The 25,788-nt window shown below is 37.8% G+C and overlaps 2 protein-coding genes across 9 annotated transcripts in view; one reads left to right on the top strand and one right to left on the bottom strand.

Annotated features, from left to right (window-relative positions):
- Window positions 1–25,788, top strand: part of LOC124861426 (gastrula zinc finger protein XlCGF57.1-like) — a 1,067,819-nt gene that overhangs the window by 262,355 nt on the left and 779,676 nt on the right. The gene's annotated exons all lie outside the window — the stretch shown is intronic.
- The window catches only part of LOC124861417 (gastrula zinc finger protein XlCGF57.1-like), a 364,644-nt gene continuing 352,544 nt past the window's right edge, over window positions 13,689–25,788 (bottom strand). For 2 of the 3 annotated variants that reach the window (XM_047355167.1, XM_047355166.1), the window contains 2 exons: window positions 25,156–25,341; window positions 13,689–17,528 (listed from right to left, as the gene is read on the bottom strand). In XM_047355167.1, coding sequence (XP_047211123.1) covers window positions 15,574–17,528; window positions 25,156–25,341 — 2,141 coding nt within the window. In that variant the 3' untranslated portion in view covers window positions 13,689–15,573. The remainder of the gene's footprint in view (window positions 17,529–25,155; window positions 25,342–25,788) is intronic. The other variant, XM_047355165.1, reaches the window with a different exon arrangement.

Here is a 25,788-nt window from a genome sequence, read left to right as displayed (position 1 = left end):
TCTGTTATTTCGACTTCGTTACATATATAGTAGTTATCACTTTCTATTTTAAATCTATGTCTTATAAACTCATTTGAGGGGTAAATATCATGTAGAGTTTTGAAATGTATTTCTTTATATTTTGGTGGGAGCACAAATTTAAAAAACGTTACATTAAAATTATTTGATCTTTCTTTTCATAATTGTCCATAAATTTCCTTCTTACCAGTCCAGGGTAGATTTGTTTGGCTAAATATTGTCTTAGAAACTTATTATTACATTTTGTGTCTAATAAATCTAAACCATTTATTTCGATCCTCTGTAGTTTAATTACTAGTTTTGTATCATAATTGTTGTTAATTAGCTGAACAAATGCATTTGGTATTATTTTTATTATTTTTTTATATTCACTTTTTGTACATATTAGATTATACTTACTGGTAAAATCTTCATATGCATATGTATTGCCATTATCATCCAATAAATGACTAATTGAGCTAATTCCCCTCTCCATCCAGTTTTCCATAAATACTGAAATTTTTTCTGTGTAAAATAACTCTGTTATTCCATAAAGGAATATTATGAGGACTAAAGTTGTGTTTATATGCTAATTTCCAATTTAACAGCACCTGCTGGTGAAACGCAGATAATTTTACAGGTAATTTATAAATCTCAAAGTCACATCTCAACAAGAACTCAATACCACGTATTTTACTAAACACCAGAGAGGGAACAGCAAACCAGATCTCATAACTACTTCTAAGAAAAGATTATATCCACTTTAGTTTTAAAACACCATTCATTATTTCAAAATCTATTGCTTTAATTCATTCTTAATAACTTTTAACTACATTTCCTTTTTTGATATAGTGATGTTTGTTTCTCCAGATGAAGTTAAAGTTTAGTTTATTAATTTCCTTGTTAATTTTTGGGGTTATAGATAATGAGTATGCTGGGTAAATAAATCTTGATAAGGTCTCCATTTTGGTAAGTAGGGTGCTACCAAAAAGAGTTAGGTCTCTCTGGAACCAGTTAAGTATCAATTTACATTTGTTTAGGTTATGTTCAATGTTTAGTTTGACACAACTACTTTCAGTTTTTGTTACCCAAATTCCCAAGTATTTAACCTCCAATTTGACCCTTATATTATATAACGATGATTGAGAGCATTCATGGAGGCTCATTAATTCACATTTTTCTAAATTTAAATTTAAGCCTGAAGCTTTTGAAAATGCATTCACTGTTTGGATGGCCAGTGGGATTTGATTTTTATTTTTTTTAAACTTATGATAACATTCTGATTTCTAATTTGCAAGCCCTGAAGATTGGAGCTTCTTATGAAGATAACTAAGATTTCTGTAACTGTGATGAACAGGAGAGGTGACACACTACATCCTTGCCTAATCCCTCTTTTTATAGTAAATCTTGGGCACGTCCCTCCACTTAAGGAAACACAACTATTTATGTCGGTATACAACATTTTGATTATATCCATACATTTTTCACCAAAGCCAAAGTGTTAAAATGTTTCAAGAATAAAAGCGTGTTCCACCGAATCAAAGGCTTTCTGAAAGTTCAAAAACAAGATAAAACCATCCTTGTCAATCAAATGGGCATATTCAATTAAATCCAGAACCAGACGAATATTATTACAGATTGATCTACCTTTTAGAAAACCAGATTGAGTAGAACTAATTATATCTGATATACCTACTTTTAATCTAGCTGCAAGAACTTTAGTAAATATTTTATAATCTGTATTGAGAAGAGTGATTGGTCTTAGATTATTCAGGTTCCTTTTATCTTTTCCTGGTTTAGTTATTAATGTGATGATACCCTGCTTCATTGTTGTCATGAGCTCTATATTCTGGATGTTTTCCATAATTGCATCAAATAACAACATTTTTATCTCTTTCCAAAAGAATTTGTAAAAATTTGCAGTTATACCATCAGATCCAGGAGCTTTATCCAATGCTACATTTTTAATAACACAGTCAAATTCTTACGGAAATCTTCTTCACAAATATTTCTAAATCTAGTATCTATGCTAGGAATAACATTTTCAATTTTTCTAAAAACTTAAAACAGAAACCATCTTGCTTGAACAGTTGTCTTTTTTCCCAAAAGATATTGAAGTTGTCGATGAAGTTCACAGATTTAGTAGCATGTTTTTTCAACTATTTATTAATCATCAGAAGTCTTGAAAAAATGTAATCTCCACAGAAAATCGGTGCAAAGGGTCCGCTGAGGAACACCTTGTTATCGAGACCTCCAACAATATTCAGAAGACAAGTGAAATCCTCCTTCAATCCTTCTGATTTTTTCTTAGCCACGTCATCCATGGCTCCACAGTGTATAATAAGGTTTTCTAGAGACGGGCGCTTTTCTGTGATTGCAAGAATATTTTCTGAGATATCAGAGACCATGTTACTGGTACCAATCATAACTTCTGTGTTTTTCTTGTTGCAGAAGTTTTTAATCCCATCCACAGCTGTGTTGCCCACTATTAGGGTTCTTGGTCCAGTGGGGTGCTTTTTCTCTGGCAATTTAGGAGAAGACTATTTCGTTGTCCGATGAGCTAACCCCTCCCTCCTACTTCCCCATGTCTAAAGGGATTGCTCAATCCAGCTCTCCATCCAACGGGTCTGGACTTCCCTAAACCTGAAAGATCTTACTAAGCAGGTTTACTGGAAGTTCTGTTTAAGCTGGTGTTGGGAAATGACTCGCCTAGCCTCTGACAGCCTGCATCCAGAAGTCTCGCCCTTCTTCAACTGGAGGTCTGGACGACTGAGTAGCCTATCGCAGTCATCCACACCTTCAACAGTCACTTTTATTCACGGCTGCTCATTCCCTAATATTACAACTGGCTCTTGGTATATGGGCTAGGTTAATTTTAGTAGCTCAGCACGAGCCCCAAGGCGCTGCTTTAACAAACTTGACTAAGGCAACCTATAAAAATGTCCTCAGGTCAGTTTATTTATATAGCACCAATTCACAACTCATGTCATCTCAAGGCACTAAACAATTTAGTTCAATCATACACACTGATTCCAAGTCAAGTACATCCATTCCAATTGATCCAAATAATGCAGTGAAATTCAGTTTATTATTCAAATTGGTTAAAATGTTTTCTGTCTAATAAACCCAGTAAATTTCATTGAGTCAGCGACTTGCAGCACTGACTCCTCCTGGATGAGCATGTATCGACGGTGGACAGTCGATTGCATTGTGTTGTTGACTTTGCAGCAATCACTCATACTGAGCAGGAATGAAGAGGAATGGAGAGGAAAAGTCCACTTTAACAGGAAGAAACTTCCATCAGAACCAGATGTTCTGTTAATGTCAGTAGATGCTCCTTTAGTGGCTTCATCTGGGAGAGAAACCCAGCTAAGCAGATGACCTCTGAGCCAGTTTTCAAGTTTATAGGACTGAAGAAAAGAGCTCAGCCAATAGCTTTGTCTAGGAGAGAGAAAGGGTCAAACACTGAAAGGCAGGGCAAAGTCTACCATCTACTGAAGGAGAACATGAACTTATCTTCTCAGTGGTCATGCACATATTGTCCTCTCCAGTATTCACATTTAAAGAGAATATTTATGTTATCATTCAGTGGCAGCGAAGCATGCCTTAAGGTCTTGATACGTCTCTATCTGGAGTTGGACGTTCACTGTAACTGTGAAACCCAAACATGTAGATTGGAATCCCTCTTGTCTAGAGCAACATCCCATTAACTGGAACATCTGGGAAGCAGAGACACTTTGAAGCGGACCACCTCAATGCCAGATCAGTGTTCTGTGTGTGGGGTTGAGGTTCTCCAGCAGACATGAACTTGTTCAGAGCAGTTATCAGGACAGAAAAATCAGCTCTGAGTCATCCAAGCAGCAGATGGGCTGTGTGGCTTCTGCAGGTTTTCATTTTCATGTTTTCATGACAGTTGCAGCAACAGCTCTGGTTAGAAATACTGATTCCAGGAAGGATTCAGAACTTCTCTCTTTGCTTCACTGAGTTGCAACATTTAAACTATGTTTCATGTCCACTCAGTAACATGTCAATGATAAGACTTTTAAAATTGACATAAAATACACTCCTGTACTGTAAGAATATGAATGTAATTTAAAATAATTGAAAAACGAATTAAGCTGAAGCAATAAGTGCATTTTAACATGTAAATATTAGTTTATCACCTATTTGGTCATATCCTAAAACAGTTACTTTATTAGTGTGTCATCCTGTTTTGGGAGTTGCTTTTAATGGAATTACTTCAATACTATAAAACTGTGTTAATGCTATTAGAAAACATGACTAGAGTCTAAATAAGGAGACCTTTTAACACACTTTTTATATAATTGAATAAAAAAAAAGAAGATAAAAGTAAATCATTGAAATGCTACAAGATGTACAAAGTAGATGATAAAGAAATATTATTGTGTTGAAATCACAGAAAACCTCCTAGTCTGTGCAGAAGATAAAGGATGCAGCATAAATTGTTCTGTGTTGTAACCAAATGTTGTAAATGCTGATCAGGGAGAAAGAGCAAAATGATTTAATGAGGAGAAGTTTTTAAAAGAAGCGTTCAGTCAGCATGTGTGCAGCTTTTACTGAGAATGCAGAGCAGAGAAAGGTCACAGGTCAACACCAAACTCTTCACAATCTCCCTGGTGTAGAGCAGACAGAGCAGTTTCACCTCATTCTTCCATCTGAAAAATGGTCCCAGGAAAAGATCTGCAGGTGGCTCGTCTGTCACTGCAACAGCAGAAATCCCTGAGAAAAGGGAGGAAAAAATAAAATGTTTAGATGTTGGAAGGAACATCAGTGGATTAAATCAAAGATTCCTAATTACTTTGCTTCATTGGGTCCTCCACTTCTCCTCCCTCATGCCTGACAAAGCAGCTGCCATCATCAGTGCTGTTTTCTAGCTGGTGGATCATAAAGATGACAGCAGTGTGTCTGGATTCTCTGAGCTCCAGCTGCTCACTCTCAGCGTGCACAATGACGTCGTCCTTCTGTCTTTCCAGGAGAATCGGACCAGAGGAGGAAACATGGCTGAAGCCAGACACAGCAGGGAGGTTCTACCCCTGAGGTCGGCTCTGGACGCTGCTGGGTACAGGCTCACTACCTGCTCGTCTAAAGATGGAGAACAATTAGAAGAAGTGCAGAATTTCCTGAATCAACATGTTCTTCACACTAAAATCTTTAGACACCATTTAAGTATTTATGGTTGGACAGTAAAACCTTGTTGTTAACATTAAACACAGAAAATGGCTGCATAGAAACCGTTCTTTATGGCAGAAATATAAAATGAGTGTTTCCCTGTTAGATATGAAGCACAAATGGACATAAATATTATATTTTTACAATATTACTTTCGAATCATAAAACGTAAAAACTTTCCTGTGAGAAACTAATTATAAATAATTAAGTTTACAAAGAGACTGGTAAAAATCAATACATAAATTTGTTTTCTATTAATCAAGTTTTAGTAAATAAATTGATACATAAACTCTGAATGGCAGGATTTATTTGACAGCAATTTTATCATAGAGGTAAATATAGTTTTCATTGTTTAAAGAGATTAAAGGCAGAATAACATTAAAATGATTTACTACTACAAATACTACTACTACTAATAAAAATAATAAGAAACATCAAACAGCCTCAGATAAAATATTAACTTTTTCTACTAGAATGTGCACCATCTTTTGTAGGAATATTTTACTCATTAAGGGAATTACTGTTATTTAGTCATTTATTGCATTTCTGTAGCATACATTACATAACCTGAATTAAATGACTTCTTATGACAGACAGTAAAAATAGAGGATTTGTAAGATCACTTGTTCATTGTTTAGTGTATCTGTGAAACTTAAAAAAATGTCCACTTGATACAATATATGTGACCTTTTAAATTTCAGTTTAATTTGTGTGACAATAATGGGAACATAAAGAATAATAAACTAAATGTTTGATCTCACCTGTTACAGTTTAATCCCAGATCCAAACACAGAATAGTACTTGCCTCCTCTCACAGTGGCACAAAAACCTATCTGCAGCTTTTTGGATCCTCTCAGCAGAACTGGGGACATGAAGTTTTTGAGGGACACAGCTGGTCTCCAGAAAAGATTACAGGTCCATCTCAAAATATTAGCATATTGTGATAAAGTTCATTATTTTCCATAATGTCATGATGAAAATGTAACATTCATATATTTTAGATTCATTACACACTAACTGAAATATTTCAGGTCTTTTATTGTCTTAATACGGATGATTTTGGCATACAGCTCATGAAAACCCAAAATTCCTATCTCACAAAATTAACATATCATTAAAAGGGTCTCTAAATGAGCTATGAACCTAATCATCTGAATCAACGAGTTAACTCTAAACACCTGCAAAAGATTCCTGAGGCCTTTAAAACTCCCAGCCTGGTTCATCACTCAAAACCCCAATCATGGGTAAGACTGCCGACCTGACTGCTGTCCAGAAGGCCACTATTGACACCCTCAAGCAAGAGGGTAAGACACAGAAAGAAATTTCTGAACGAATAGGCTGTTCCCAGAGTGCTGTATCAAGGCACCTCAGTGGGAAGTCTGTGGGAAGGAAAAAGTGTGGCAGAAAAAACGCTGCACAACGAGAAGAGGTGACCGGACCCTGAGGAAGATTGTGGAGAAGGGCCAATTCCAGACCTTGGGGGACCTGCGGAAGCAGTGGACTGAATCTGGAGTAGAAACATCCAGAGCCACCGTGCACAGGCGTGTGCAGGAAATGGGCTACAGGTGCCGCATTCCCCAGGTCAAGCCACTTTTGAACCAGAAACAGCGGCAGAAGCGCCTGACCTGGGCTACAGAGAAGCAGCACTGGACTGTTGCTCAGTGGTCCAAAGTACTTTTTTCGGATGAAAGCAAATTCTGCATGTCATTCGGAAATCAAGGTGCCAGAGTCTGGAGGAAGACTGGGGAGAAGGAAATGCCAAAATGCCAGAAGTCCAGTGTCAAGTACCCACAGTCAGTGATGGTCTGGGGTGTCGTGTCAGCTGCTGGTGTTGGTCCACTGTATTTCATCAAGGGCAGGGTCAATGCAGCTAGCTATCAGGAGATTTTGGAGCACTTCATGCTTCCATCTGCTGAAAAGCTTTATGGAGATGAAGATTTCATTTTTCAGCACGACCTGGCACCTGCTCACAGTGCCAAAACCACTGGTAAATGGTTTACTGACCATGGTATCACTGTGCTCAATTGGCCTGACAACTCTCCTGACCTGAACCCCATAGAGAATCTGTGGGATATTGTGAAGAGAACGTTGAGAGACTCAAAACCCAACACTCTGGATGAGCTAAAGGCCGCTATCGAAGCATCCTGGGCCTCCATAAGACCTCAGCAGTGCCACAGGCTGATTGCCTCCATGCCGCGCCGCATTGAAGCAGTCATTTCTGCAAAAGGATTCCCGACCAAGTATTGAGTGCATAGCTGTACATGATTATTTGAAGGTTGACATTTTTTGTATTAAAAACACTTTTCTTTTATTGGTCGGATGAAATATGCTAATTTTGTGAGATAGGAATTTTGGGTTTTCATGAGCTGTATGCCAAAATCATCCGTATTAAGACAATAAAAGATCTGAAATATTTCAGTTAGTGTGCAATGAATCTAAAATATATGAATGTTAAATTTTCATCATGACATTATGGAAAATAATGAACTTTATCACAATATGCTAATATTTTGAGAAGGACCTGTACACCAGACTACCACGAGGCTTCAGTGAAAGTCCACATGTATATACACAAGCCTTAAGATACTCTATGAGCACCTGTGAGGTGCCTGAACATAGTCAAGTCCTGTTGTATGTAGATGATATTCTCATAGCTTCAGACACTCAACAACACTGCGAGGAAGCTACCATAACAGTTCTGAAACATCTCTACCAGACGGGGCACAAAGCCTCTAGGGATAAACTGCAGTTTTGCAAGGAGAAAGTGATTTATTTGGGACATATGTTATCACAACATGGTCGTAGAAAAACAGCCATACAAGAAGCCCCAAAACCATGAGCTAAACAACAAATTATGTCCTTTCTGGGACTGTGTAATTTTTGCAGAGAATGGCTACCAGACTATGCAGCCATTGTACAACCCTTGCAATCTATGATCTATGGCAAAGACATGACATTAAAAGACAAAATCATATGGACTAAGGAAGGAGAAGTAGCATTCACAGAGCTAAAAAATCTGCTTCAAACAACAGTCACCTTAGCTCTGCTGGATTATAGCCAGCCTTTCACACTTTGTGTAGATAAATGTAAGGGTTATATGAAAGCTGTATTAACCCAACCATTTGGCTCCAAAAACAGACCTTTAGCATTTTATTCTAAAAAACTGGACTCTGTGGCATCTGGATTTCCAAATTGTCTGCAGAGCTGCATCGCAGCAGTAGAAGCCGTGAGGCAGACAGCTGAAATTGTGTTGTGCCACCCGCTCACACTGAAAGTTCCTCATTCAGTGTCACTTATATTGCTACAAACTTCACTTCCTTTCTTGACTCATGCAAGGCATATTACGTTGACCTCATTGTTACTTTCACAACCAAATATAACTTTGCAAAGATGTGGTCCACTGAACCCTAGCACATTAATTCCAACAGCAGAAGATGGAAAACCACATTCTTGCAAAACAAAGGTTGAGGAAGATACAAAACCTAGGCAAGATATCTCTCAGACACCTCTGGAAAACTCACAAATAATTTTTGCAGATGGATCAGCATCAAAAGATGAATACGGAAAAAACAGAGTTGGTTAAGCAGTAACCACTGAAACTAAAATTATAGAATCACAGGCCCTACCCCATACATGCTCAGCACAGACTGCAGAGCTGTATGCTGTTATCAGAGCATGTGAACTATATGAAGGAAAAATCCTAACCATCTATACAGACAGCCAATATGTATTCGGTTCTGTTCACCATTTTGCTAAAATATGGGAAAATAGAGGGTTTAAAACATCAGCTGGAACAGAATTGACACATTTTAATCTGTTAAAACAACTGCTATCCAGCTACCTGCAAAGATAGCACTTTGTAAATGTAAAGCGCATCAATTTGATGAAACCATGGAAACAAAGGGGAACACCTTTGCTGATATTTCTGCTAAAATAGCTTCGAGGCTTCCCCTCACTTTGAAAATGTCAGATCTCTTATTTATAGATACAGATGTGCTGAAAGATTCACAACAATCTGCACCAGCTGCAGAAGTTAAATCTTGGCTGAATAGAGGGGCCATAAAGAAAGATGACATTTATAATTTGGGAAATAAGCCAATATTACCAAAGAATTTATACAAGACGGCGGCCCATGCGACACACGGGGTTTCCCATGTGTCGAGAGGGGGAATGATACACTTAGTAAATCTACATTTCCATACCATAAATGTTTCTGATTATGCAAAAAACATTTGTAGATCATGTATTATTTGCTGCAAACATAATCCGCAGGGGAACATGAGACCCAAAAGAGGCCAGTTCCCAGCAGCAATCCATCCCTTTCACACGATACACATGGATTTCATAGAGTTATCATGGTCAGGGGGAAAGAAATATTGTTTACTGGTCATAGATCCATTTTCGAAGTGGGTTGAGATGTATCCTGCAAAACACTGTGATGCGCTCACAGTGGCAAAGAGTTTAGTGACACATTACTTCCCTACATATGGTATCCCACAAATCATAAGATCAGATAATGGGACTAATTTTGTAAATAATGTAATAGAACTGTGCTCTAAAGCATTAGGGTTTCAGTTAAAAAACCATTGTTCTTACCACCCACAATCTGCTGGGCTGGTTGAATGAACAAACGGAACAATAAAAAATAGATTAAGGAAAACAATGGAAGAAACAGGGAGGCCATGGCCTGTATGTCTATCTCTGGTTAAATTATGGATGAGAATAACTCCAAATCAAACTGGTCTCACTCCATTTGAAATAGTACATGGCAGACCTTTTCCATTGCCATCAGAAATGGATGACATAGGAAAAGCACAGCAGGAAACATCATTAGCTGAATGGATGAATAAGATGTTACAAACAAAAGAAGTACAGTTATCCAGTAGTCTGCCAGTAAATTCTGCTCCGATTTCACAAGAGAACCTGAGGCCTGGGGACCTGGTCCTGATTAAGACACTTCACAGAAAGGACTGGAGCACCCCCTGCTGGAGAGGGCCATACCGTGTTCTTCTGACCACACCGACAGCTCTGAAAATCGCAGAGAGACCATCCTGGATCCACAAGAGCCACTGTAAGCTAATATCACCGTTACAGGAGCCAAACCAACCGACGGGGTAACAGGGGAATGACCGGGTACAAAGGGGTTTGATCCATATGGTCTAACATCTCAATCCGGCGAAGAAAACAACTGACCTGTGCCCAATTTAGCATGGCTTTCTGTGACGTGTGGACAGGACTGATAAGCCTGAGCTTAAACCTGGTAGCAGGGCTCTTTCTCTGTTTAAGACAGGATCCACAGGATGTAACATCACACGAGAAGAGATGGACAAGATGAACACTGGACCCAAAATGCAGATGATTATGATGACATGTTGTAAATGAATATATCTTCAATGCCTGAGTGTATTCATACTTGTACTTCATAAAATGACCGTATAGCAGAAAATCAAAAGAAGTTGCTGTTTAAGTGAAATGAGAAAACGTGCAATGATCATATGAACAAGGCTTGTTTTAATTCTTTTATTTTTTATTATTATTACATTTTGTTTCTTTGCTTTATTATATTGTTTCACTCTGCCATGATTGGTGGTTGCCTAGGGCGGCGGAACCGTGTAAGTGTTTCCAACGAAATAATCTGTTTTCCGTCCTGTGGGTTTGTGCTTACACAGAGTGTTTCATTTTACATGTATTTACTCATGACTTATTCGTGATAAAACAGGTGGGAACTGTTAGGGTTTTTATGACTTTTTATATTGTTTATCACTTGTGTCTGCTCTAAGTGCTTTCTTCCCCCACATGTCATAGACAAAGAGATAGGAGAGAAGGGTGAGTTATGCTATTATCAGCAACATCTAGGGACTGGTACCAATCCCCACTCCTTTCTCTGAAATCAAGACACATGAACCCTAACCTTTCTGACCCCACACACACACACACACACACACACCCACCTTGAATGTTGTTTGAACTGTGTGTGACCAAGCATGTATAAATAAAGAGGGAGGAGTGTTAATACTTTGTAGTTTTGCACTGCAGAGTGTGACCTACCCTTGCCGCCAGTATACAGGTCCTTCTCAAAAAATTTGCATATTGTGATAAAGTTCATTATTTTCCATAATGTCATGATGAAAATTTAACATTCATATATTTTAGATTCATTGCACACTAACTGAAATATTTCAGGTCTTTTATTGTCTTAATACGGATGATTTTGGCATACAGCTCATGAAAACCCAAAATTCCTATCTCACAAAATTAGCATATCATTAAAAGGGTCTCTAAACGAGCTATGAACCTAATCATCTGAATCAACGAATTAACTCTAAACACCTGCAAAAGATTCCTGAGGCCTTTAAAACTCCCAGCCTGGTTCATCACTCAAAACCCCAATCATGGGTAAGACTGCCGACCTGACTGCTGTCCAGAAGGCCCCTATTGACACCCTCAAGCAAGAGGGTAAGACACAGAAAGACATTTCTGAACGAATAGGCTGTTCCCAGAGTGCTGTATCAAGGCACCTCAGTGGGAAGTCTGTGGGAAGGAAAAAGTGTGGCAGAAAACACTGCACAACGAGAAGAGGTGACCGGACCCTGAGGAAGATTGTGGAGAAGAGCCGATTCCAGACCTTGGGGGACCTGCGGAAGCAGTGGACTGAGTCTGGAGTAGAAACATCCAGAGCCACCATGCACAGGCGTGTGCAGGAAATGGGCTACAGGTGCCGCATTCCCCAGGTCAAGCCACTTTTGAACCAGAAACAGCGGCAGAAGCGCCTGACCTGGGCTGCAGAGAAGCAGCACTGGACTGTTGCTCAGTGGTCCAAAGTACTTTTTTCGGATGAAAGCAAATTCTGCATGTCATTCGGAAATCAAGGTGCCAGAGTCTGGAGGAAGACTGGGGAGAAGGAAATGCCAAAATGCCAGAAGTCCAGTGTCAAGTTCCCACAGTCAGTGATAGTCTGGGGTGCCGTGTCAGCTGCTGGTGTTGGTACACTGTGTTTTATCAAGGGCAGGGTCAATGCAGCTAGCTATCAGGAGATTTTGGAGCACTTCATGCTTCCATCTGCTGAAAAGCTTTATGGAGATGAAGATTTCATTTTTCAGCACGACGTGGCACCTGCTCACAGTGTCAAAACCACTGGTAAATGGTTTACTGACCATGGTATCACTGTGCTCAATTGGCCTGCCAACTCTCCTGACCTGAACCCCATAGAGAATATGTGGGATATTGTGAAGAGAACGTTGAGAGACTCAAGACCCAACACTCTGGATGAGCTAAAGGCCGCTATCGAAGCATCCTGGGCCTCCATAAGACCTCAGCAGTGCCACAGGCTGATTGGCTCCATGCCACGCCGCATTGAAGCAGTCATTTCTGCCAAAGGATTCCCGACCAAGTATTGAGTGCATAACTGTACATGATTATTTGAAGGTTGACATTTTTTGTATTAAAAACACTTTTCTTTTATTGGTCGGATGAAATATGCTAATTTTGTGAGATAGGAATTTTGGGTTTTCATGAGCTGTATGCCAAAATCATCCGTATTAAGACAATAAAAGACCTGAAATATTTCAGTTAGTGTGCAATGAATCTAAAATATATGAATATTAAATTTTCATCATGACATTATGGAAAATAATGAACTTTATCACAATATGCTAATATTTTGAGAAGAACCTGTAACTGACTGTGTCGTTTCCTTACCTCTGAGTTGACTAAATAATACCTATCACTGCTCCTCAATAAGAAAGTCAACCAAATTATTTTCTAATCAATAATATGTTATGTTCGAAATAAAAATAAAAAACTAGTCACAATTCTTCAGTTAACCTATTAATGGAACTCTAGCAGCCCAAGGTTCACCCAGTCACTTCATTATCCACCCCATCATCGCCAGGTTTTATGAAATAAACTATTTTCATATGTTAGAAAATCCTTTCAGTGATTTCTTTATGAGAGAATTGGAGTCAAATAGTTTTAGTCGAAATATTAACTGAATATTTTCAGTTAGATTTTATATGGAAAAGAAGGTGCAGCTATATTTTAAAGAGGAACTCATTTGTTTTCCAATTATTTCATCATTAAAAGATGTTTCCCATTATTCAACCCATATTGTGTATAAAAAGGGAAAAATGAAAGGGTGGACATATCTTATTTGCTGGTATATTATCTGCTTAAAGTGAATTATTAATAAAAGGAGCTGAAGATTGACCAACAGGCATTTCTAACAGTTAAAGATCTACTTAAAAGAATCAATATGAGCTTAAATGGAAATTTGAAAGTCTAAAAGCCACTGTATTGTGATATTGACTGAATTATAATCAATACATTCACTTATCACTGTGTCACTTACAGTCAAAGAAATCAGCAAAATTTCCTTAAAACATTTATTCATATACAATTTACTGATCTTCGGTTTAATTCAACCTTGCTCTTATAGCTCCTTTTAAAACCAAGACATAAACACAAAAATACTGCAGTAAAACCAAGTAATACAGAAGTCAGGAAAGATTCACAAATTCCATTTAATGTAAGATTAATTTGCTAAAGAAAAATATAAAACCACCATGTTATCAAGTAAAAATAGAACAAAAAAACTGAAAAATAACATACAGTGAATCCTTTCAGCTGTTTTCAGCTGTTTTCTTCAACATAAAGTGTTTACTTATTATTAATGAAAAGGTACGACTTCATGACAGAACTTTGTCATTAATGAAGCAGGTAGGGTAAAGAGAGTTCTATAAACTATAACCAATAATCATGCCACATCTGCCATTTGTGACTTTTATAGACTTAATACAAACTCCATGTAGAGGCACAACTTTAACAGTTTTCATGAGGTTTCTCAAAGTGGATTTCAGTGTTTTGTTGCTTCTGAGGCAAAAGAAGGGAAAATACAGCTCCTGGTTGGATTAAAACCCTCGTTTTGAACAATAAACTTTTACTTTAAAACTGTATTATAATCTTTACTGAGGAAAGCTTGGGATATTCACAGATATTTAATAAATAAAGGTCTGAATCCAACACAGAGCAGCAAAATAAATTAAATGGTGTAGAAGGGTAAAATATTACATTGAATGAAGGATTTATTCCATCACAGATGGCTGTAGACAGACACTAAAGATATGAAATTTATTACAATTACAGTTAACAGAAAATTAGGAATCTCAGAATGTTTTAAATTGATATGACTGCATGATAAACAAAATGTTGTTGTGCAATAATATGTTGAAGTTATTTAATATTTAATTAAATAACCATTCAATCTTTCAAGTATTGTCCTGTTTATACCTGCTGACTGTGGTGGTGGTAGAAGAAGAGAAGAATAGATGAAAGAGTGATTCAAGCACTGGTATTACTGAACAGCAAACTCTGCACACATATGGAATAAATTCACAACTTCTCTTCAAAATGTAAGTATTTATTAACAAAAACAATTAAACTCTATGTTAAAATATTTAAATTAACAAAATACTAAACTAGAACCATTCAACTAAAACTACCAAGCAACATGAAGAAACTATATAGAAATAAAAGATAAAAGGGGACCAATAAAATTGATGCAATGATGTCACAGTTCAGTGTTGATATTTATGTTTAAGAACCAAGATTTATTTTTAGGAATCTGGAAATGAGATCAAATTAGTTTTAAAAGTAATTAAGGACAACAATTGGTATGTGTTCAAACAACCAGTCACAACACAAATCAGAAGGTAAGTAAAACATTATTTTAATAAAATAATATTTAAAAAAATAATTTCCTAAATTAGAAATCAATAACCTTCAGGGACAACCGATTTTCAATGTTATGTAATTATTCCTCAGCGAATGGTTTAACTTAGTTATTAGGCCTGAGCAGCTAAGCGCTGCGTAGGTCTATTGTAAGTGCTGGATTTTTGTTACGTGTTTGCGGGGCATTTTGGGGGCTTTGCCATACCCCAGGATGTACACAGCTTTACCCAAAGTTGTCCTCTGCATGAGATTTTTGTTCTTTAATGTCATCTTCAGTTCTTTGCCACACCCCCAAACATTAGATGGACTAAACCTTTATTCGTAGAGATCTGAAATTTGGCACACTGGTATAACTCCTTAAACCAAGAAAGAAAGTATCTTGGGGGTATGCCCTAAAATGGAAAGGAAGTTGGCCACTTCAAATTTGGTATGCATCATCATGGACGAATTTGGAACACGTTAGCAGAGTTGACTGACTTCATCACTTTAGCAACGCCCCCTAACAACACGGTCAGTGCAGCTTCCTTTGGGAAGGTCAGATTTTGACCAAATATTTAATGCTTCTATTTGCTTGACCAAAGGTTGTATAAAAGGCTGCATGTTTATTGTACCAAGAAAGTTTTTAATTTGACTTTTTGTTTAATCTTAATCCCAAGAACCTCAAGCAAAGGGTTTCTTTCCTTTGTGGTTTCTCATGTGCATGTCTAAATTTGACTTCTGGGTAAATCTTTTTCCACATGATTCACAACTAAAGGGTTTTTCTCCTGTATGGATTCTCATGTGTACATGTAATTGTGATTTGTGGGAAAATCTTTTTCCACATGCGTCACAACTGAAAGGTTTGACTCCTGTGTGGATTCTCTTGTGTATGTTTAAATCTGATCTGCAGCCAAATCTCTTCCCACATACATCACAACTAAATGGTTTCACACCAGTGTGGATTCTCATATGTTTTACTAAACCTGACTTGTAGACAAAACTTTTTCCACATGCATCACAAGTAAAGGGTTTCACTCCGGCGTGGATCTTCATGTGCGCTTTTAAAATTGAATTGGAGGCAAATCTTTTCCCACATACATCACAACTAAAGGGTTTGTCTCCTGTGTGCATTTTAATGTGTTTGGCTAAACTTGACTTGTAGATAAATCTTTTTCCGCATACATCACAACTAAAGGGTTTGTCTCCTGTGTGCATTTTAATGTGTTTGGCTAAACTTGACTTGTAGATAAAGCTTTTTCCACATGCATCACAAATAAAGGGTTTGTCTCCAGTGTGGAGTCTCATGTGTTTGGCTAAATTTGACTTGTAGAAAAATCGTTTTTCACATGAATGACAACTGAAGGGTCTGTCTCCTGTATGGATTCTCATGTGTGTGTTTAATTCTGACTGGTAGGCAAATCTTTTTCCACATAGACCACAACTAAGGGCTTTGTCTCCTGTGTGGGTTTTAATGTGCATGTTTAATTGTGACTTGGAGATATATCTTTTTCCACAGGGATCACAACTAAAGGGTTTTTCTCCTGTATGGATTCTCATGTGTGTTTTTAAATGTGACTTAGAGGCAAATCTTTTTCCACATGAATCACAAGCAAAGGGTTTGTCTCCTGTGTGGGTTCTCATGTGTGTTTTTAAATGTGATTTGTGGGCAAACCTGTTTCCACATGCATCACAACTAAAGGGTTTCTCCCCTGTGTGGACTTTCATATGTCTTTTTAAATCATGTTTCCAGTTAAAAAGTTTATCACACTCACCACAGTTAAACTTTTTACTAAAGGGTTTGTCTCCTGTGTGGATTTTCATGTGCGTTTTCAAATGTGATTTGTGTGCAAACCTGTTTCCACATGTATCACAACTAAAGGGTTTCTCCCCTGTGTGGACTTTCATATGTCTTTTTAAATCATGTTTCCAGTTAAAGCCTTTATCACACTCACCACAGATAAACTTTTTACTACCTGTCTGGACCGTTGTCAGTGAATCTATAACTTTCTTCTCTCTGAAACATGTCTCATTACCAAAACAATCTGCAGACGTTAATCTTGGATGACATGTCATGTGACTATGAAGAGAGCGTCTGTTTGAAAATTTTGCTCCACACTCAGAGCAGCTCAAAGATTTGTTGACAGTGTTTCTGCCTGACCCTGGAGTCCTGCTCTCCTTCCAATCATCCTCACTGTCTTCAGTTTCAGAGTCTGACAAATTTTTAAGCTCAGATTTATGATGCTTCACATCATCCTCCTCTTCAGTCTTTGAATAGCTGGAAGTGCCTCCATGAGTATTTACATCTGCATTCCTGCTGGATTCTGCTGTTCTACAGTCTTCTTCTTTAATTTCTCCTTTTATATGATCACCTGAGCTGCTGTTTGGAAGACATCCGTATTCTGTTCTGTTTCTGTGTTGATAAAACTGAGAGAACAGAGGTTCATCTTCATCTTCTTCACTTTTCATCTGAACAACAGTTAATGGAAACCTGGTATCATCAGTCTCCTCCTTCGCAGTCAGTTGTTCTCCATCCTGGCTGGCCCAGATTCTTTCACTTTCCTCCTTTATGTGGAGGAGCTCCAGCTCCTGATGGTCCATATCAGGACTTTGTTCTTCAGGTGCCTCTTCTTTAACATCTGCAGACATCATTGAAAAACATTACAGTAAACAGTACAGTAGATAAAATCAGAGATGTCACAATGGTGCGATACCTTGAGTGTAAATATTATGGTTTCACTGTGTCATGGTATAAATATAAAATTCTAAAACACAACTGTATACAATAATTGAAATGTCTTTCTTTGAAGCTGAAAGAATAGTTATTACATTGCTGATAAAAAAATACAGTATATTTATAATTTTGTACATAATAATAGAAAAAGCCTATTTTGCTGGTTTCAATGATTTTCAATTACTTGTGATGCTTTTATTAGAACCTTAATGCTTTTGATTGGCTATGATTTTACTTACTGTCTTGAAACTCTTTACTCCAGTCTTACAGATAAATGCTTTTTAGGGCAAACAAAGGCATTTTACCTCAAGGTATGATATACATCTTATCCAAGAACAACAGCAGAAGAGAAACTTTGCTGCTGGATGGTTAAAACAGCTTGTCTTAACTGTCTTGTATAAGTTGAGATTTTGACACAGCTGTGCATCAGTACACATGGCAATGCCTGACTAAACACAATCTAATTCAGTAAAACTAGTCACCTAGTAATGAACAGGTGGGAGAAGAAGTATTTGATACACTGCTGATTTCACAGGTTTTCCCAATTGCAAAGCATCTAGAAGTCTTTAATTTTTATCCATCCATCCATCCATCCATCCATCCATCCATCCATCCATCCATCCACCCACCCACTCACCCACCCACTCACTCCTGGTAGGCCTCTGAAGACAAAAGTGAGTTAAGCAAACAATTAACTTGTGAGCTTACACAAAGTAAAAGAATTGATCAATTGGGACATCAACAATACTATAAATTAGGTTTGAACTCCCCAGGGAAGAACATTAGGAGTATGAGAGTGTGAAAGACATATGAAGTTGGAGTGGTTTATGAATGGCCTTGATCAGCACTGATTGAGTGAAAGGCAGTGTGTCGATTGGTATTTTGTGTGTGATGCATGAAAAGCGTATGAAAATGTGCATGTGTTGGCCACACTGAATGTGTGAATTGCCTTCGGGGTTTCATTGTTCTGTTCAGAATGATAACTGTGAGTGTCTAAATTAAGTGTGTTTTCCTCTTTCTTCGCTCTGTTTTGTGGTTTCTAGACGTTTCAGTTGCCAAATGTCCTATGCCGAATCATCAGCCATCGGGACAAGATGAAACTTTTATAAAACAGTGAGACCGCTTTTAGTAAAACTTTAAATCCTAGCATTACAACCTGAACTGGTTTGATCACAAGTTTTGCCAAAGTGTTATTGGATACAAAACAAAAGAGAGAAGGAAAAAGATCTCCAGCTTGCATCAAAACACCCACACATTCTACCACTCCCTCCCTTGCCTGTATGGTTTGATTTAATGTATTTTGTCTTAGGCTAAAGAGACAATTTTTAAAGTCAACTTGGAAAAAATGTGTCATTTAACAACTTTTGTAGTTGCCTTCGTCAGTGGACTGGTCTCTGAAGTTGTATTGTTTAAGCTTAAGAGATTCTGAGCAAAGGTCTTTACAGTTACTTCAGAGAAGGCAAATTAAATTTTTTATATGTTTAAGTGAATCAACAAATGATAAAATAAAAGAATAAGATTCCTTTACAGCAAGTCAGACTTGCACACATTTGGTAAAAAAAGGTTGTGCAAGCGGTTTAATCGAATAATTTACTCAAAGATAAAAGAGCACCTTGAGTAAAACAAACTTGCATTTACTTTATTTTACCAATTATTTTACAGTAAGAGAGCATACCAAACAATTAAAATAAAACACGCAACAACCAGTTGCTTATTAAGTTTAATATCATTTAAAAATAAGTCTGGACCGCATAAGGCTTGATTAGGATACAAAGACTAAAATAAAGACTCCTTTGATTTGGATAACACAATATTAAATAGTTACTACAACGTAACAACAGTAATAGGAAAATAAATATATTTTAAACAACACCACCTAATTAACACTGAATTGTTAAAAGAAAATGAACAATCTACCAACAGTGATTATCGGGTGTAAGAACCCAGGTTGTGCTTCAAAGATCCCAAAGATTTCTAAAAAATGGGAGAAAAGGACACGTGGATTGCCTGCAACATGGCCTGAAAACGGAAGCTTTGACCTGTCACTATGTGAACAAATGGAGACTCGAATTCGGGATTATAAGGCAAAAGACAAAAGTAAGAAAAAAGTGGCAAAAAGATTTTGCTGTTTTGTAAACTTGTTGCTTCTTTGTGCTGAGGTTTTTTGCAATCTCAAACTGTATCCTGCTAAGGATAAAGTGTGAGATATAATTTTTTCCCTCTACTTACCTAATGTGGCCTCTTTTCTCATCTAGCAAGGGCAGCGTCTGTGAGTGGGCAGCAAAGCCTCGGTGACCCGTCCCCCCCTTGTCTTGTATCATGATGTATGTTTGAATGGGTTGTACTGGAATTATAATTTCCCCTCGGGGATCAATAAAGTATCTTTGAATTGAATTGATTTAATTCTGCCATGATTTGGGCAGCTGCAGTTTTATGTTTTTTGGATACAATCCAGGTTAGCACCCGAACATCCCTTTCAGACAGCTTCCTCTTCTGTCCACAGTTAATCCTGTTGGATGTGGTTCGTCCTTCTTGGTGGTATGCTGACATTACCATGGATACCGTGGCTCTTGATACATCACAAAGACTTGCTGTCTTGGTCACAGATGCGCCAGCAAGACGTGCACCAACAATTTGTCCTCTTTTGAACTCTGGTATGTCACCCATAATGTTGTGTGCATTTCAGTATTTTGAGCAAAACTGTGCTCTTACCCTGCTAATTGAACCTTCACACTCTGCTCTTACTGGTGCAATGTGCAATCAATGAAGACTGGCTACCAGGCTGGTCCAATTTAGCCATGAAACCTCCCACACTAAAATGACAGGTGTTTCTGTTTCATTGTCCAACCCCTGTAGATCTCTATAGCAAGATTGCCTCACCGACTGAAATATTTGACTTACCAAATTTTTAATTGTGCAAGTCAGAAAATATTTTTTTTGTTTAAATTGTGAACTTCTAACATCAAAATAATGCACTTTATCGTTTTGCAACTCATTTGTGGGTCATTGATCTATATGGCTTCCTGAAACTTAAGGAGTATTTCAAATGTATTTCTTCTATTAAATGTTTTTTATCAAGTCATTTGTAGGTCGGAGTGACGTCACCTGCGGGCCGCCAGCTGACGTATGGTGTGGCTGTGAAAAAAACTGTAACACACATTTATTCCAGAAGATGGCATTACTTCTTTACTTCGTTAAAATCTAGTAAATAATTTTTTTGAGTCAACTGATAAATAGTAGATGATGAGCAGCTTTAGAGTTATAAAGTTTGTCCTCAGGTTGTACTGGATCCATAAGCAGGAAAAGTTTAAATCATTATTTTACATTTTAACCGACCAGCTTCTGGCCAGAGTTGTTGCTTTACAGCTGCATGCTTCATTTACTGTAACTACTAAACAATGATTAACACACGTATTTTTCTTTTATTACCATCATCAGGTAAACTTATACCAGATAACTACAGAACATCTTTTTTAGTGAAAATGTGATTTCATAGAAAAACAAAATACAGGGAATTTATACCATGACTCTCTAATAATAAGCAAATGTTTTTATAAAGTAGAAGATGCATAGAGTAGAGTAGAGTAGAGTAGAGTAGAGTAGAGTAGAGTAGAGTAGAGTAGAGTAGAGTAGAGTAGAGTAGAGCATGGTAGGATCACTGAGCTTTTACGTCCAAACCTGGAACTGTTGTCTGTCCTCCTGCAAAGCAATCTGCATAAAACTATGAAACATTAAAATTATGAAAGAGTACATACTCCAATAGGTTAGGTTTACATAAAAAGACAATTTTAGGAAAATGTGTATTTTTTATGTTCATGAAAAACAACGTACGCTGATCATCAGCACTGCATTAAAACATTTGTCCTTCAGAACTGTGGTGAAATTGTTAATTAATGCCAACCATAACTTAAATAGTCACAAAGTTCCAGCAAAAAATATTCTGTAATATTCTCTGGTACTTGCGTTTAATCCCCACATACCTACAAAACGCCTTACATTCACTTTCAGCTGCCACAAACAGATAACAGGTAGCTGGGTTGTGGGGAAGTCCCAGCCTAGCTGCCTGATTAGCTTAGTTTATCAGCCAGACCAGCCTTTAAGTAGAGCTCTGCTGCTCTGAAAAAATATTTAAATGTAGGCCGTTCTTGATGAAATGACTGCACAGATGAAGTTTGGAGGTCTACTTTCTTGCTTAAAAACATCGTAAAACTACTTTACATGAAAAGGGAAGGAGAAAAGGAAAAGGGGCAATAGATATTCTCATGGCCTCAGATAATAGACTTAGGGGGGTCAGGGTGTTAGGAATAACCTTGCTTACTATTACTTTTAGATGAGCTCTCACAAACACACCATAGTGATAAAATACAAATGCTAGTGTTTTCACCTTTGTTAGGATAGGATAAGCATCCTCACTGATGCACATTATAAGGACAAATGACCTGCAGTTTGATATAAAGTCTAGTACATTGGGTTTGATTACGGAACGCTCTGTAACCATGTTAATTAGACTGCTGCAGCCACACTTAGGTAGGGTGATTCTTTCGGATGGAGGGGTACCTGGTTGCATGTGTTCCACAGACTACCTAGTGCCTGGGGATTTAAATGGTCTCAAGTGGCACTAAGCTGGGTTAAATCTTATTTGTCTGACAGATTCCAGCTCGTTCATGCAAATGAAAAATCATCTTCAAACTCCATGGTTACTCGAGGAGTACCACAGGGTTCAGTGTTTGGGCCAATCATCTTTATTATATATTTGATTATTATATATATGATGGTAAAATTATCACTCAGCATGGGATATATTTTCCACTGTTGCTGATGATACTCAGCTGTTTTACACAGCTATTTATCCATAAATCCTGATGAGTCAAACAAGTTAAACTACAGGCATGTCTTGAAGACATAAAAACTTGGATGACTTTAAATTTCTGCTTCTAAATCCAGACAAGACAGAAGTTGTCATGTATGGACCAGGGTTTTTTTTCCAAGAAACTGCTTATTCAATCAACTAATGTCGATGGCATTTAATTGGTCTCGAGTACTAAAGAAAAAAACATTGGTGTTATTCTTGACAAGACTATGGATTGATATCCCGGTCCCTGAACAACTGTCCATTAACATAGAGTTCTACAGCCATTGTAGCTCTGGTGCCTTCGGTGATATATTTCTTCCTGATTGGAAATAATACTTGCCTCAGATTGAGGATCTCCTCTGGAAACTGGTCATTGATGCTGAGATCTGTTCCCCATAGAGCTCTGCACAGACTCCTGACCTGCTCTTCTTGCTTGTAGTGCCTGAATTTTGCTAAAATTGGCAGAGGCCGGTTGTTGTCGGGCTTCTTACCTCCGTGCCAGTTAACACGATGGAATGCGATGTTTTTAACCTCGTCACTTGGGAGTTTTAGCTGACGTTGGAGAAATTCCCAGATAGGGGATTCAGCGTCCTCCTCCAGAGAAGACAAGGTTGTCCTGCATGTCCTGAGCTTGTATATTCAGGATAGTTTCTCTAATTTTTTTATTTTTTTCGGACAGCTGCGTGATTCCATTGGTACATTGGGTTACCTTATCCCTCAGCGTTTGTTTCTTGGCTGTGAGTGAAGCTTGTTGTTTGTGGCTGAACTCCAGATATTCCCTCAGAGCTTGAAATTCCTTGTGGAGAACCTCCACCAGGGTAAGACAAGCATCCAGGCTGCTTCTTGTCGATAGAGTCAAGGACATCAGAGTAGCTTTGCTCTAGAGAGATAGTGGAGGTGCTGGCCGAGCATTCTGAACGGAAGCATCTTGATGCTGGTGTGGTCATGGATGCAGATTTTTTGTGTTTTCCCCATTACAATTTTGTCAAAACATTCGTCTACCTAGCTCTCCAGGCTGTCTAAGGTTTTGTCTTCCAGTTCGTTTTACTGGGATATCTGAGACAGTGGTTAGTATTTTAAACGTCTCTATGTTTGGCTTCAATTTATTGGCTTGTTTTACCCGAGTTGGTCATATTTGTTTACCAGTATGTCGCCATATTACTTGAGCACAGCTCTCATCTTAACCACCCATCATGTCCTCAAGTCCATGCTTCTCACTTAATACTTCTAATTAAAAAGTGCTAGCAGCCAAACAATCAATTTCTTAGAATATTTGGAATATCTAAACACTGTGGGTGATTTTCTATTAGAACGATACATTATTAATTATGATTGTTAAATTATATTTCTATAAATATTCATACTCATATAATCATATTTTCACATCTTCTTGCCATTGTAACAAAATAAGCCTGAGAACCAAATTCGGTTTGGTAATAGTAGATAAACCTTTAACGATTAACAAACACACACACACACACACAAAAGGCCAGTACATCCATACATCGATGTGGAACCTTGGGAATAAGCGCCTTGCCCAAGGGGATATCTACCTGTAGAAGGTCTGGAGCTGGAATTACATATCAGGATAAATACTATCCCCAGCATGTGCATCAACTCTAGACCAACAGTTTCCTGACTAAGCTGGTTGCCTTTCAGCCACTAAATGTCACAGCAAGACAGAGAAAACTGCTTTTGAAAGGTTAAGATCTCATCTTTCTATTAAAGCTTTTTCTCTGAACCATCTAACAGAGACGGCTTTACAAGGCAATAAATTCAACTTACCATTTCACTGAGTGTAATTGGTGAAACACCATACCAAGAAGAAAAAGTGTGTTTTTAAATGAGTTTTAAACGCATCAAGAGATAGAGCTTTTGTGATCTCCAGCTGCAGTTAATTCCACATTTCAGGAGCTAAAACAGCAAAGGCTCCGCCCCCTCTGGATTTCTAAAATGTCTTCGGGACAGTCAAAAGCATCTGGTCAGCCAATCTAAAAGCATGCAATGGAATGTAAGAGTGAGGCAGATCAGGCAAACAAGAAGGGGAAAGACCCTTAAGAGTTTTTAAAATGTGTTTCTTCCCTCATCCTGAACAGTATCTCTTAACTCTAGTAGAAAGATTTCTGCCTGGTGTTTCTTTTGGCTCGTTTGATGGTAAGTGACATCTAGAGACTTGCAGTTTGTCCTTTTTCCACTTTTACTTACTTCTCCTCCACTAATGATACGGGTATGGTCACTTGACTAAGTGTCCAATCTGGGCTTTAATCACCTGGTTTTAAGCAGGATCACAGAATTCAGAAGAGTATGGCACGAGGAATTAAAACATAGGCAGAGCTCCTCAATGGTGAAATGAGTAGCGGTGGAAGGGTTAAAAACAGCCCAGCGATGAGCATGAGTGCAGAGTTTAACAGGTTGAGTAAAAGGAACAAAATCAATAAAACAGGCATGTGATAAGAAGGCACGACATCATCAATTTCCACGTTGCAAATGGATAAATCATAAGATAAAACAAGGTCCAGTGTCTGCATATGTTCATGGATTGGGTGTCTAATTGATCTAAGAAGTCTTTCACCAGATGCCTCCTAGAGCAGCTCACGAAAATATTAAAATCCCCAAGACAACCAGATGCACCAGACTGTTAGCTACCAGACAGGAGACACACACACAAACAAATCCTTACTCTTGATAGGAGCTGCAGTTAATGGAAACCTGGTATCAGTCTCCTCCTTCACAGTGAGCTGCTCTCCTTCCTGACTGGTCCAGAGTTCCTCCTGTTCCTCCTTTATCTGGAGGGGCTCTGGCTCCTGCTGATCCACATCAGGACTCTGTTCTTCAGGAGCCTCTTCTTTAACATCTACTGGCAGCACTGAAACACATTACATGCATTATGAACAACTTTAACTTCATGTTTCTAAGCTGGTAAAGATTCACATTAGAGAAAAACATCTGATCAGCAGTTTAGAGAAAACTGAACCTCAAGAACTGACAGTTTAGGTCATGTGCAGAATCTCATATTTAACCCCTGAATTAAATCACTATTATATAAAACATAATTGCCTGAGTTTTGCTGTGAAGCAGATGGTTTGTGAAGTAGAGATTGTTCATATGAATATAGCACAGAGACCAGAAATAAACACATTTCATCATTTAGTGCAGTGATAAGAAAAAGGAGACATAATTTATCATAAATCAACAACTACTTGTTCCTTAAACAATCCTTCAATGTGTGAAATATGCATCAAGCGGCATTAGTGGACAGTTTCTGAGAGAAATCCATCAGAACCCATGAGATCTATTCTATTTTATGATTAGT

Source organism: Girardinichthys multiradiatus, chromosome 24, assembly GCF_021462225.1.
Source record: "Girardinichthys multiradiatus isolate DD_20200921_A chromosome 24, DD_fGirMul_XY1, whole genome shotgun sequence".
Classification (NCBI taxonomy): domain Eukaryota; kingdom Metazoa; phylum Chordata; class Actinopteri; order Cyprinodontiformes; family Goodeidae; genus Girardinichthys; species Girardinichthys multiradiatus.
The sequence above is the reverse complement of the archived record's forward strand: the minus strand, read 5'-3'. Positions and strand labels throughout refer to the sequence as shown.